The 14457-nt window shown below is 41.1% G+C and overlaps 1 protein-coding gene across 6 annotated transcripts in view; it reads right to left on the bottom strand.

The window, feature by feature from the left end:
* The window catches only part of PLEKHA5 (pleckstrin homology domain containing A5), a 260060-nt gene that overhangs the window by 242925 nt on the left and 2678 nt on the right, over window positions 1-14457 (bottom strand). Inside the window, exon 4 of one of the 6 annotated variants that reach the window (XM_062194899.1) lies at window positions 10167-10294. The exons of the other annotated variants lie outside the window; for them this stretch is intronic. Within the exon in view, the coding sequence (XP_062050883.1) occupies window positions 10216-10294 (79 nt within the window). The 3' untranslated portion in view covers window positions 10167-10215. Of the gene's footprint in view, window positions 1-10166; window positions 10295-14457 lie in introns of those variants that run through there. 6 annotated transcript variants of the gene reach the window in all.

Raw genomic sequence — 14457 nt, 5'->3', positions numbered from 1 at the left:
GCTGCCTGCACTGCCAACAACTAACATGGGTGCCAGTTCAAGACTTGGCTGCTCCACTTCTGATCCAGCTCTCTGCTCTGGCCTGAGAAAACCAGATGGCTCAAGTGCTTGGGTCCCTGCACCCACGTGGGAGACCTGCAAGCAGCTCCTGGCTCCTGGCTTCGGATTGGCCCAGCTCTGGCCATTGTGGCTACTTGGGGCGTGAATCAGTGGATGGAAGATCTCTCTCTCTCTCTCTCTTTCTCTGCCTTTCAAAAAAAAATAAATCTTAAAAAAAAAAAAAAAAAGCCAAATAAGAAATCGGGCATTTGGCCTGGCAGTTAAGATGTTGGTTGGAAAGCCTGACTCTCATAAAACTTAATCCGAGCATTTAGTTGTACTACAAGTAACTGGCTTGTGTGAGGTGGCTAAAAAGGTTAACAATGAAGCTTCTTTTTTCACTTGCTTTAGTAAGTGAAGCTATTTATTTATTTATTTGGGCTTGTTTGTTATATATGTAAAACCATGCTGTACATTATTTTGCCTAAGTTGTTCTAAAAAATTTTCCCCCATCTGTTCAATCCAGAGCATTTATTGCCAATGTGAAGAAGTGGGGACACTAATAGGCCCTCACATACTGCAAGTGACAACATAAATTGCCTCAAATTTTTTAGAAGGAAATTTGGCAAAATGTTAACTAGTGAACCTTAAAACAAACTCCTATTCTTTCCCAATATTTCCATTTCTAGACATACATACAACAATGCTCACATAAAAATTTTTCTCATAGCAGGAAGTTGGAAACAACATAGTGATTTAAAATAGAGGAATGATAATGTTTTCACAGAATATATCATAGTTATTAAAAATCTTCTATTGAGTAAATATATTGTGTTATGAGGACACACAACATAAGTTTAGGGAAAATGGAATCTGACACAGTACCAGCATAAAGATCCTAATCTTTAAAATATATATGCGTATAATGACACACACACACAGTATGCGCATAAGCAAAGCAGAAATTCTCTCTGTATGTGGACTGCGGGTGATTTTTATTTTCTTTGTCTTTATACTAAACTGTTTTTCAAATGTTCTATGATAAAAATATATTACTTCTATAATAAGAAAAATACACTTAACATTATAAAACAGATTTCAAGAGGAATACACTGACTAAACATATACTCATTATGTTTTGAAATGATTTGAATCATTCTGATTTTTTTTGTTCACTTTTTAAAAATACCATGCCATCATCATAAGAAAAAAAAGAAAACAAGCACTGGTGAGGATGTGCAAAAATGAGGACCTTGGCACATGGCTGGGAGGGATGTAAACTGGTATGGCCATCATGAGAAAAAGTACAGAGGTCCTGGATAAATGAAAAATGTGACTGCCATATGAACCAGCTAGCCCATGCCTTGGTATACCCTCAAACAAAATGAAATTCACACCTTGCAGAGCTAGCTGTGCTCCCATTTCCCCTGCAGCATTATTAAAAACACCCAAGACATGGAAACGACTCAAGTGTCCACTAAAGGATGAATGGATAAAGCAAGTGGGATGCCCTGGGAGGCAGCAGGTGATGCCTGTACTCGCTGAGTCCTGGCCTTCCATGTGGGAAACTTGGATGGAGTTCCTGGCTCTCAGCTTCTGCCTGGTCCAGCATTCAAGGACTGAACCAGCGGATGAAAGCTCTTTCTCTGTCTCTCAAATCAGTAAGAAATATTTTGTTTCATTTGTTTTTAAAGATTTATTTATTTATTTGAAAGTCAGAGTTACACAGAGAGAGAAATATTTTAATGTAATGGAATACTATTCAGCCTTTAAAAGGGAGACCCTGTCTTTTGTGACAATAAGAATGAATCTGGCAGACATTACAAGTAAAATGAGCTAGACACAGAAAGGAAAATACTGTAAAATCACTTACACATGGAAGTTTTTATTTAAAAAGTCAAATACATGGAGAGTAGAAGGAGGTATCATTGAGGTCAACAGTTAAAGGTAGCAGCAGGATCTGTTAAATCCAGGGAGCCGATACATTCGTGCAGCAGCAGGTCTACGGCTGATGATACTGTATGGTATGCTGCAACTTAGCTGACAGTAGATTTTAGGTGCTCTCACCACAAAACACTAGGGAGTAATGATGTGAGATGTTGGGTATGTTAGTTGGCTTGACTGTAATAACTACTTCCTTATGCATACACTTATTAAAACATTGTGTTTTATGTTGTAAATATGTACAATAAAAAATTAATATTAGAACAAATCTATATTCAGCGATAGAACAGCTTTCTCAGAATAAATATAGTATTAAAAGATGAATTTTCAACAGAGAAAAAAGTTTATACTAAATTTAACATGTTACTTTCACTGTATCATTTCTTTCTACTGTGCAGTGAGCAAGGAATTCCTCATTTCATTTCAAAATTTTGTCATACTGCCCAAATTTATTGAGTGCAAGTTTTAGGTTGAACAGCTTTATAAGACTTAATAAAGGGGCTGGTGCTGTGGTGTAGTGGGTAAAGCCACTGCCTGCAGTGCTGGTATCCCATATGGGCACTGGCTTGAGTCCTGGCTGTTCCACTTCCAATCCAGCTCCCTACTATGGCCTGGGAAAGCAGTGGAAGATGGCCCACGTGGGAGATCCTGAAGAAGCTCCAGGCTCCTGGCTTTGGATCAGCCCAACCCTGGCCGCTGAGGTCATTTGGGGAGTGAATCAGCAAATGGAAGACCTCTCTCTTTCTCTGCCTTTCCAATAAATAAATCTTAAAAAAAAAAAATAAAATAAAATAAAATTAGTATTATATAAACCTTCAATCAACTTCAGCAGAGGCTGCTGGAATTAACTCAACATGAAGACCAAAACTATTTTCATCTCAAAGGCAAGTCTCTTCTTCTTAGATCATGTCTGTCAAAGAAATAGCATGTATTAAAAATCCAAGCCATTTGGAAAGGAGATGAAAAACAAAAAGTCACCTGTAGAGATCATATATAGATAGCCAGCAAGCTCTGCCACTGTACTAAAGCCCTGGCACCACTCCTGTAACTCTGGAAGCATCCGAAGGAAACCCTGGCCTTACCACAGACAGATGATTCTCCAACTATCACAGTAAGACTCCACTTGGGAAATCACTGGGACGTTGATGGTACCAGAAGTTTCCCTCCTCAGAAGTTCACAGTGCTCAGGTTCACTGTCCTCCTGGTCTTTAGGCATCTCGCATCACATTTCAAGGGAGGGGCAGCAGAGTGCAGATCTTTCAGGCTTTCGAACTCTGCTGCCCTGTGCTGACTTGGGCTTTGCTAATCACATGCTCCAGAGAGCTTGCCAGGATCAGTATCCTGGCTCCAGCTAAGAACAATGGCTCAAGACTAGTAAGCCAGTCTGTTCCAGCAATGGGCGCGTGATCCAAGGTGGACAAAGTCCTTATCCACCAGTAAGATTTTTAAATTTAGAATTAGAACAGGAATCTTATCCTTTGGGTTAAAAAGCTAAAAAACTGTGATTTGAGGGCTGTGGGCAACTATTTTTCTGGTTAAGTGGAAAGAAGCTCTCTGCAGCAAAAAAGGAAAGGTGGGTGAGGAAGAGCCCCGCAGACAGAATCCACTGGTGTCACCACCGAAACTATAGTGAGAAAAATCATTTTGTCCTTTTCGCTTACGTGAGTTGGCTTGGCGTCACTGGCACTTGCAGTGGTAAAGGTCCTGACAAGACGACAGGTGTGAAGGCAAAAACACTCAAGGTGCACACGTAGATAAAACAATCTTGTTTATCTGATGATTTGTTCCAGGTCTTCATTCCCGTCACAAGCCACCACTGGGAACACAGAGATGATTTCGAGACTGCCTCTGCATTCCTAGGGCTAACTGTTCAACCTGGTGCTTCCTAGGGCTAACTGTCCAGGTATCCAGTGCTTCCGAAGCTCCTGGCCTCTTCAGAGAGCAACTCCCACATGGCCCATGAGCTCCTGGGTGGCTGTCCCCTGGATCTTATGAGGACCACTTTCTGTTTCTCCCAGGTTTCTATGGGCCCCACTGATTTCAGTGTTTTTAAGATTGGGTCTATGCTGGCTTTTATCCACATTATTCATGATGGCACAAACTTCATTACCTCCTTGTGTTCCTGGATCCTCAGTAATTAATTCAGCTCAAGGTTGAACCACGATCTGGCTGAAAAGCCCATAGGAGCATTTGGGGCATGGAAAGCCAAGACACTATGGCAAAAACATCTACAGGAAGGATCTGAGTGGGATCCCAGTGGAAAGAAGGGGCCATCAAAGAGGGATGGAGTTTTCTCTGGGGGAGGGGGACTTCCACTTTGCTTATGGCCCTGTCTGAATACTGACAGAGTTTATGGACTCAAGGGGCTTCCATGGCTGTGGCGGCTCATGACAGGAGCCTTGGGTGATCATGGACATCATAAATAAGAGTGTCGATTGTTAAGTCAACAACAGGAGTTACTGTGCACTTGCTCCACATGTCGGACCTCTGTCCTCAATGAGTTTTATTATGAGAACTGACGGTAAAACTTGTCTTCAAACAGTGCTCTATACTTTGTGTGTCTGTGTGGGTGCAAATTATTGAAGTTTTTACTTAGTATAGAGCTGATCTTCGGTATATAAAGATAATTGAAAATGAATCTTAGTGAAGAATGGGATGGGAGAGGGAGTAGGAGGTGGGACAGTTTGGGGGTGGGAGGACGGGTATGGGGGAAAAACTATTATATTCCAAAAGTTGTACCTATAAAATATATATTTATTAACTAGAAGCTTTCTAAAAAAAAAAGGGTTAAACCATGGATATTTTTAAATGGAAATATGATAGTCAGTAGCAAGGTGTGAAGGCCAGTTAACTCTTATGAGGACTCACAGGCTGCTGCATTCTTTAATTTATCATGGATCAGGCTTCACAGTCAGCCCTCTGAGCAGCTCCCATCTGTCTCACATCAGTCTTGGGAAACAGCTGATTTATTAATTCATATTGAGATGGATCACATCACATGAAAAGAATATTTAAATTTCACAATATGAGAGTAGGGTCCATGTCTGTTTTGTTCAGAAAGCCTCAAGTGCCTGGCACACAGTAAGTACTCAAGAAGAATTTGTTGAAAGAGTATTTGGAGGAATGTGAAATTCCCGGCTTGGATCTCTAGATAGGCAGGTGATCACTTAAGTGGCAGAGGTGGGTTTTTCGTGAGAAGGGAGTTGGAATTGTTAGGTTTGCTTGTTGGTGAGGGAGGAATAGAAGATAATGTTGGGGGTCCTTTGTGAAAGCCAAATTTAGTCACCTAAAATATTCTATGCCCTCTTGAGAAGTGGCCAACAAGCCAAGTCACCACTAACATGTTTACCTAAGGTCCCCCCTATCCCGCACTCCCTTATGCTGGGCAAGCAGACCATCATTCTTGTAGCCACTCAGACACAAAAGCTTTGGGTAGTTTCTGACCTCTTCCTCTGTGTCAATCTCCTTGCTCAGCAAGATTCCAAAGACCTGTCAACTCCTCTTCAATATCTGTGATCCATGGCCTCCTTACTTTCCATTCCTTCTGTCACCAACATGATTTAAGCAACTAACTCCCAGATAATGGCAACAGACTTAGTACTGGTCTTCTGACCCCAGGTTTGCCTCATCTAATCCATGCTGCCTAAAAGCTTCCTTTTATGTTATTAACATTATACAAAAAAAAAAAAAAAAAAAAAACCAAAAAAACACAATGACTTGCCTAGCAAATAAAAATCTCAGGCTGGCATGAGAAGCCCAGATAAGTGCAGCTCCAAGCCGCGTCACTAACAAGTCTTTACACCTCTCATCATCCTAGCTTCTACATTCACATCATTTACAGCAAAGTAGTCATCACTCCTGACTGAACACATCATATGAGCTCCCACTTCCATGAATTTGTCCTACTAGTCGTTTATATCAACCCATCTGAGTCACATCCATGGCCCCAGGTCTGGTTCAACTCCCACCTTTTCCTTCAAGCCTTTCCACAACAGCCCACCTAAATCACTTCTTCCTCCTCTGAGTTCTTATGACACCAACTGACAGACAACTGGCACCACTCCTTCTTACCATTAACTCTTAACTTACACACACACACACACACACAGAACTTCTCAAAAAGGCACAGAAGAGGAGCACCTGTCAGCAGAGAGAAAGCCTTTCAGAGCACAAGGTAGGCAGAGGCATGTGTGTCAGGCTCATCTCTGGGGCCTCTGACTCCTCCAGGCCCTGTTGCCTCTTCCTCCTCTACGCTTCCTCCCCTTCCTCAATAGATTTCAGCTTTGAATCTGAAAAGAGACAAAGGACCTACCCACATTAGGTGGGGGACAGGCAATCCAAAAGTGTTCTCAAAATCCAACAACTTGGGTGGTGAGACTCACCAGAGAAGAGAGCTTTTATCCACTGGTTCACTCCCCAAAATGACCCCAACAGCCAGGGCTCGGCCAGGCTGAAGCCAGGAGCCAGAAAACTCCACGCAGGTCTCCCACATGGGCAACAGTGGCCCAAGGACTCGGGCCATCTTCCTCTGCCTTCCCAGGAATATTATCAGGGAGGCAGATCCAAGAGGGAGCAGCCAGGACTCAAACAGGTGATATGATGTAAGATGCGGGCCTCAGAAGCTGCAGGCTACCCTGATGGCCCACAATGGCGGCCCCACCCTTGTCCTAACTGAAGTAACTCCTCAGAAGACTAGGAGCCTGCGGCATGGTCACAGATAACCACTAATTTAGAGGGTGACCAGATTCCAGGCATGCAGCTACCAGGGAACCATGATGAGGGGATACTGAGCAGGCCTGGTCCTGCACATTGGTCCTGGGGCTGAGAGAAGTGGAATTCTGAGTCCATAGCAAAGCTTACTATGCCTCCAAGTCCTGGCACCCCAACCCTGAACCGCTAATGCATTTTATGGTTCCGATAGTTATTAACAGCCAACTTTCCTATCAGTCACAGCATGTTGTCTGTGCTTTTCCTTGACGAAGAATCATTTTAAAATTATATGTTTGCAGGGCTGGTGCAGTGGCATAGCAGGTAAAGCCTTTGTATGGTGCTGGCTTCCCATATTGGTGCCGGTTCTAGTCCTGGCTACTCCACTTCTGATCCAGCTCTCTGCTATGGCCTGGGAAAGCAGCAGAAGATGGCCCAAGTGCTTGGGCTCCTGCACCAGCATGGGAGACCCAAAAGAGTCTCCCGGCTCCAGGCTTCGGATTAGCCCAGCTCTGGCCATTGCAGCCTTTTGGGGAGTAAACCAGCAGATGGAAGACATCTCTCTCTCTCTCTCTTTCTGCTTCTCTGTAGCTCTGTCTTTAAAATAAATAAATAAATCTTTAAAAAAAAAGGACACTGTTGGGACCTGCCAAGGGTCTAGGGGGGACAGTGGTTAAACCAGCTTTGGTATGTGAGTTGGTCAGTACTAACCTAATCACCAAGCTTGTTTTATGAAATAGCGCACTTCAGTCCCAAACAATCGACTTAAAGAGGGATATGTATTGTAGAACCTGCTTATGATCCCTATAGATACAGACACAGAGAAAGGTTAGTCTAGAGAAACCTTGATCTGAATCGTAGTACTGAACTGAAGCTGTATGACCTAGGTCCTTATCTCTGTGAGCCTCAGTTTCATTTAAAAAGAGAGATAGAAGAAAATAAATAGACAACAGAAAGGCCATTAAGAGGATTATATGAGTTGAGTGCTATGCAGGAGTGCCTAGCACTAAGTCAGACCTTGTTCCCACACCATCTCCCCATTTTAACATGCTGTATGTTTTTCTCTCTATAACAAACTCTCTGAAGGTTGAAACCAGAATTTCTAGCTGTGCTGGATGAATTAGCAGAAGAGCTTTATATATGTAAGAAAATACATATTACAGACTAAAACTCTTCTTTCATGTATATGAAAAGGAAATCTCATGTCCATGAGTTGTTCTAAAGCAATGTATTACTCTACTAATCAAATTCTGATTATAGAGGCCGACGCTGTGGTATAGTAGGCTAAGCCTCTGCCTGTGGAACCGGCATTCCATATGGGTGCTGGTTTGTGTTCTGGCTGTTCCTCTTCTGATCCAGCTGCCTGCTTATGGCCTGGGAAAACAGTAGAAGATGGCCAAAGTGCTTCAGCCCCTGCACCCATGTGGGAGACTGGAAGAAGCTCCTGGTTTCAGATCAGCCCAGCTCCGGCCATTGTGGCCATTTGGGGAGTGAACCAGAGGATGGAAGACCTTTCTGGGTCTCTCCCTCTCTCTCTCTGTAACTCTGCCTCTCAAATAAATAAATAAAAATTTTTTAATTCAATTATAATGTTAGAGTGCAAAGTAATTTTAAAATATCAAATACATAGTTCATGGATTCTAATACTCTATGGAAGTACATTAGGCTGCCCATCTTCATTCATATTTCAAATTGTAGCATCTATGAAGAAATGTTTTTTCTCCCTCACAATCTTAAATGACTAGGAGTTTGGAATTCTCAGTTTATATTCAATGCAACTGCCTCAGATATTGAAAGGAAGACTCATTAGCCACAAACATTGCTCTGTCTGCATTCTCTGAGAAGAAGTTCAATAATCAGGATTTAAAATTTAAGAATAAGGCAGGATAAAATACCCATATAACCTCACAAAATTTGCATGCTATTTTACTACTCTGCAAGTGTTGTTTTGATCCTCAATCCTGCATAAGACAAGACAATGATCTTTAAATAATCAGAACAAAGTTTCTCACCATTCAGAGAGCACTCTTTAAGATCTACTTGGCACTTTAATTTAACCATCGTAAAGCTTTGATGCACAAAGGAACAGTCAATGACACATCCATTTTAAACTACCATGACCTGTCATTATAGACTCATTACGGAAAGTTTTGAAGGTGTAAGCAAAAAGCTTCATAACTCAAATGTGTCAGATTATCTTCTGTACTTTATGGGCCACGTTGTTTAATTTCTAATAAGAATATGACACATTCAAAGCTACATTTCATAAATTATAAATCTGCTGATTGCTTTCAGCATTCTTCCTATGGATGAATAGCATGACATCAGTTTTAAAAAGCATTATGGGGGCCAGCACTGTGGTGCAGTAGGCTAAGCCTCTACCTGTGGCATTGGCATCCCCTACAGGCACCGGTTCATGTCATGGCTGCTCCCCTTCTGATCCAGCTCTCTGCTATGGTCTGGGAAAGCAGCAGAGGATGGCCCAAATGTTTGGGCCCCTGCACCCATGTGGGAGACCTAGAAGAAGTTCCTGGCTCCGGATAGGCCCAGCCCTGCTGTTGCGGCCATTTGGGGAGTGAACCAGCAGATGGAAGACTTCTCTCTATATATATTTCCCTTTCTCTCTCTCTGTAACTCTGCCTCTCAAATAAATAAAATCTTTTAAAAAGTATTTTATTTAAAAAAATAAATAAGTAAAAATTTTAAAAAGCAAAATGGAGAATCAAAAGTCAAACTCATGTTGGGAGGGAAGTTATGGGGGGAAAAAGCCATTGTAATCCATAAGCTGCACTTTGGAAATTTATATTTATTAAATAAAAGTTAAAAAAAAAAAGTCAAACTCAGGGCTGGTACTGCGGCATGATGGGAAAACTCGCCTGCTGCAGTGCCTACATCCCATATGGGTGCGGGTTTGAGTCCCGGCTGCTCCTCTTTCTATCCAGCTTTCTGCTATGGCCTGGGAAAAAAGCCCTTGGGCCCCTGCACCTGGAAGAAGAGACTGGCTCCTGGCTTCAGATTGGCGCAGCTCTGGTCATTGCGGCCAATTGGGAAGTGAACCAGCAGATGGAAGATTGACCTCTCTCCCTCTCACTTTCTTTCTCTCTCTCTCCCTCTCCTTCTCTCTCTGTGTAACTCTGACTTTCAAATAAAATAAAAAAATATTAAAAAAAAAGTCAAACTCAATCTCTGTGTGTATTTACATATATATGCACCTCTAAATAATCTAGAAGCTAACTAGTTTAAGGTACATTGAAAAATTACTTTAGAAAAAATTTAAAATATTTAACATTTATCTTTAGGATGAATAGAGATATAGTACCATTATTTTTGGCCAGATGGATATAAAGTAAATACATTTTCTGGATTATAGATTTTGTTACCTAATTGTAAACTTGTATTTAAAAAAATCGATTTCAGAAAGTACATCAAATGGGGCAGGCACTGTTTGAGTGCCTAGGATCAAGTCCCACCTCTGCTTCTGCTCCAACTTCCTGCTAATAGGCCTGGGAGGGAACAGCTGACAATTCAAGCAGCTGAGTCCCTGCAACACTTGTGGGAGATCCAGATGGGTTTCCTGGTTCCCAGGCTCAGTTGTGGCAGACATCTGGAGAATGAACCAGTGGTTAGAAGATCTCTCTTTGTCTCTCCCTACCATTCAGCCTTTCAAATAAGTAAATAAATAAACTTTTTAAAAAGTGTATAAATTGACTATCCAACACAAATCTATACAACTCTTACTCTGATCAAGTCCTTTGCTGACATTAGCAAGATTACCTGTTTCCACAGGACTCTGCAGGGAAGATACATATACAAACACTTTACAAGGAAATATAAGCACAGAAAGCAGCAACAAACACAGGAAACACGACTCTGGCACCATGCACTTCACACTTAGCTACACAAAGCTTAAATAGAGAATACGAGTTCAGGAGGATAGAAAAGGTAAATAGTGCAAAATTCAAGAACAATACAAAATTCAAAGAAATTTACAAATGAGGAAGAATTCAGAAATCACATTTTCTGGCTAGACTAATCCAAAGATGTGAAGATTGAGCTCCAAAGTCATGAAGGTCAACACTAGATTGCAGTTAAGAGTATGTTCTCTTCCTCCCTTCCTCCACCTACTGAGAGAACAACTGTCAATACCAAAATATTCTCCAAAGGTAAATTCTTTTTTTAAATTTTATTTATTTATTTACTTATTTTTTGACAGGCAGAGTTAGACAGTGAGAGAGAGAGACAGAGAGAAATGTCTTCCTTCCGTTGGTTCACCCCCCAAATGGCCACTGCAGCCGGCACTCTGCGCCGATCCGAAGCCAGGAGCCAGGTGCTTCCTCCTGGACTCCCATGCTGGTGCACAGCCCAAGCACTTGGGCCATCCTCCACTGCCTTCCTGGGCCACAGCAGAGAGCTGGACTGGAAGAGGAGCAACCAGGACAGAATCCGGCGCCCCAACCGGGACTAGAACCCGGGGTGCTGGCACTGCAGGCGGAGGAATAGCCAAGTGGGCTGCGGCGCCGGCTGGTAAATTCTTTATTGACAACCTGCCACTGTGAACAAGCAGCATTCCTTCAGGAGAGGAGTAACATGAGATGTAAATGTACTTGGGAGCAAAAGCAGAAACAACTCAAGCTCTGCAGGTCTCCCTCCAGAGTCTCCAGAGCACAGGATGAAGACAGCTAGAAGGTCCATATGTATTTTTTTTTTTTTTTTAGTTTGTTGACCATTTTAATTTCTTCTTCTTCTTTTAAAACAAAATAATTGAAAGGCAGAGTTACAAAGAGAGAGGGACAGAGAGAGATCTTCCAACTGCTGGTTTACTCCCCAAATGACCACACTGTATGGGGCCAGGCAAAAGCCGGAACACTGCAATCCCACCTCGGTACCCTACAAGGGTGGCAGGTGCCCCAGCACTTGGAACATCACGTACCGCTTTCCCAGGAGCATTATCATCTATCACCTGCTTCTCTGATGAGATCAATAACCTTTCCTCATCTAAGAAAGCAACAAGAAATGAAAAAGCATACATCCACCAACACTTATCACTTGCCTACTGCAGACTCCTAAGCTTTTCTACTCCTGCCTGAATTCTAAATATAGTTCATGGTCCTGCTGTTTCTCACTGTGCTGTCTTTGCAGAGGATAAATTCCAAAGGCATGGTTCTGTTGTACTTTGTGGTGTGACAGTGGAAATGGTAACTCCCCTGACTATTTCCATAATTAAATGGAGAATCAGATTTGAGAATACATGAGAAAACATTCTGGAAATTGCGAAGTATAAGATAAAAGTAGTGCGGGGCCAATGCTGTGGTGTAGTGGGTTAAGCCTCCACCTGTGGTGCCAAAATCCCATATGGGCACCGGCTCAAGTCCCGGCTGCTCCTCTTCCCATCCATCTCTCTGATATGGCCTGGTAAAGTAGAGGAAGATGGCCCAAATGCATGGGCCCCAGCACCCACGTGGGAGACCCAGAGGAAGCTCCTGGCTCCTGGTTTTGGATCAGATCAGCTTGGGCCGTTGTGGCCAACTGGGGAGTGAACCAATGATGGAAGATCTTTTTGCTGCCTCTCCCCCTGTCTGTAACTCTACCTCTAAAATAAATAAATAAAATATTTAAAAAAAAAGATATCTTTAAAAAAAGATAAAAGTAGTGCCCCTATTATTGAAATGACAAAGCATCCCTAATTTAACAATACAAGAAAGTGAAAGGTTTCTAGGAAACTATAGCCTGCATTTGAGATTTATCTCATCTTAACTCAGCTTCAGACTAAAAACTCAGAGAGGAAGAGCTGTCCTACTCAGCATTCACTAAGTCATATATTTGTTAATGGTTAGTTTACTTGAAAGAAGTTTAATATGCTCAAGGTCACAAATTACTTTCATAATAAAAATTATTTATTGTTACTTCTGGACACAAATATTGTCCAGATGATTAAGACCTGCTAGTTTTAAAATATCTTCAAAGTTAAATTACTATAGCTTTCTGAATACTTCCTAATTTTCTTGAGAAACTTAGGCACAACCCTCAAGTAAGATTCTAATTAGGGGACAGCACTGTGGTACAGTAGGTTAAAACCCCAGCCTGCAGTGCCGGTATCCCATATAGGCGCCAGTTCAAGTCCCAGCTGCTCCACTTCCAATCCAGCTCTCTGCTTTGGCCTGGGAAAGAAGTGGAAGATGGCCCAAGTTTTTGGGCTCTGCACCCACACAAAAGACCTGGAAGAAGCTCCTGGCTCCTGGCTTCAGATCAGCATAGCTCTGGCCATTGTGGCCATTTGGGGAATGAACCAGCGAATGGAAGACCTCTCTCTCTCTACCTCTTCCTCTCTGTAACTCTGCCTTTCAAATAAATAAAAAAAGATGTTTATGAGATTCTAATTTAAGTCGACATAAAATAAAATCCAATCAAAATGGTAAGACAAAAGCAAACTCAGACTTTCTAACAGTTCAGCTCCAAATTAAAGCATACACATTTAGCTCATACAGAATAACATTTTGTACTGCCAAATAAACAGTCATCTGAAAATGTACACATTCACAGAAATTAACATATTACTGAGAACTTAAGCTACCCAGCCCTATTCTTATAAGTTAGTCTTCATGGACAGTAGCTGAAATTACACCAAATAAATGAACTCAATTAAAAAAATTCTTTATTCAGAATATGAATACTATGTCCGGAAATAGAAAGCATCCTTTTCCATGGCAATACAAACTCATTTTGTCACTTTAATGAAAATAACCCGGTGACTGAACCTTACTCCTCTTGTTAGGACATCCAGTAACAAACAGAGAAATCACCCAACAAAAGATTTAATAAAAAAAAAAATCCAGAGAAGGACCATACCATAAAAAACCTCTGCCCCTTCTGTACTGTGTATTTCTACATCCAAAAAGCAAGCATCCCTAATATCTCTTATTTTATGTAAATATTCTTCTAAAAACTTAAAGAACCATATAGTCATTGCAATTTAGTGAAAGAATGCCATCTTCCTAAAAATCTCACTTAGTAAAAATAACTTATTAGGCCAGATGAAATAAAGGTACATTTAGTCAGGTATGTGTTATTATTAAAAAAAAAAAAAAAAAAAAAAGCCTGAGTCAAATCCTAAACTAAGCATTTTCTTTCAAGACCCAGTTCCTTAATATTCAACAAATAATTTTAAACAACAAAAACAAAGCTCTTAAGTAAACAGATTCTAATATAAAACAAAGACTAAAACCAACTTTATCATCCCTTTAGGGGATTAAAATTTTTCCCACATAATGTTGATGCCCAGGACTATATCCGTCTCCAAGCACTACCAACTTATATTTGAATGGAAATTAGTTCCACATTAAATATAATTGGTTTTAAGGCTGGAATTGATTGGTCACCTCTCAAGCTCTACTGAAAGCCTTTTACACATATTCAAACAAACTGAATCAAAATCAAAAGTGTTCCAAAATACGCTTGTGAAACAGTCAGCATTTAATTCTATTTGTTTTTACTCCTGCTTTGTCATCGTTCATCAGGCTGTACCTAGCTTTACATCACTTTTGCTACTGATTAACAGCTCTGGTCAAAATACACATGAACAGAACTCACTGAAAGGAAAAAATAAGATGGCAACGCAATGCAAAGATTATTTTTTGTTTGATATTTCTTAGCACAGATAATCAAGGACCAAAACTTTTATGTACCACAGTTACATAAAAGACTAGAATGTTCTATTAACCAAGAATACACACAGAAGCACCAAAACATCTCATTGTAGCCATGAACAAT

The sequence above is a fragment of the Lepus europaeus genome, chromosome 6 (genome assembly GCF_033115175.1).
Source record: "Lepus europaeus isolate LE1 chromosome 6, mLepTim1.pri, whole genome shotgun sequence".
Classification (NCBI taxonomy): domain Eukaryota; kingdom Metazoa; phylum Chordata; class Mammalia; order Lagomorpha; family Leporidae; genus Lepus; species Lepus europaeus.
Note: the sequence above shows the minus strand (reverse complement) of the source record. Positions and strands in the feature narration are given on the sequence as shown.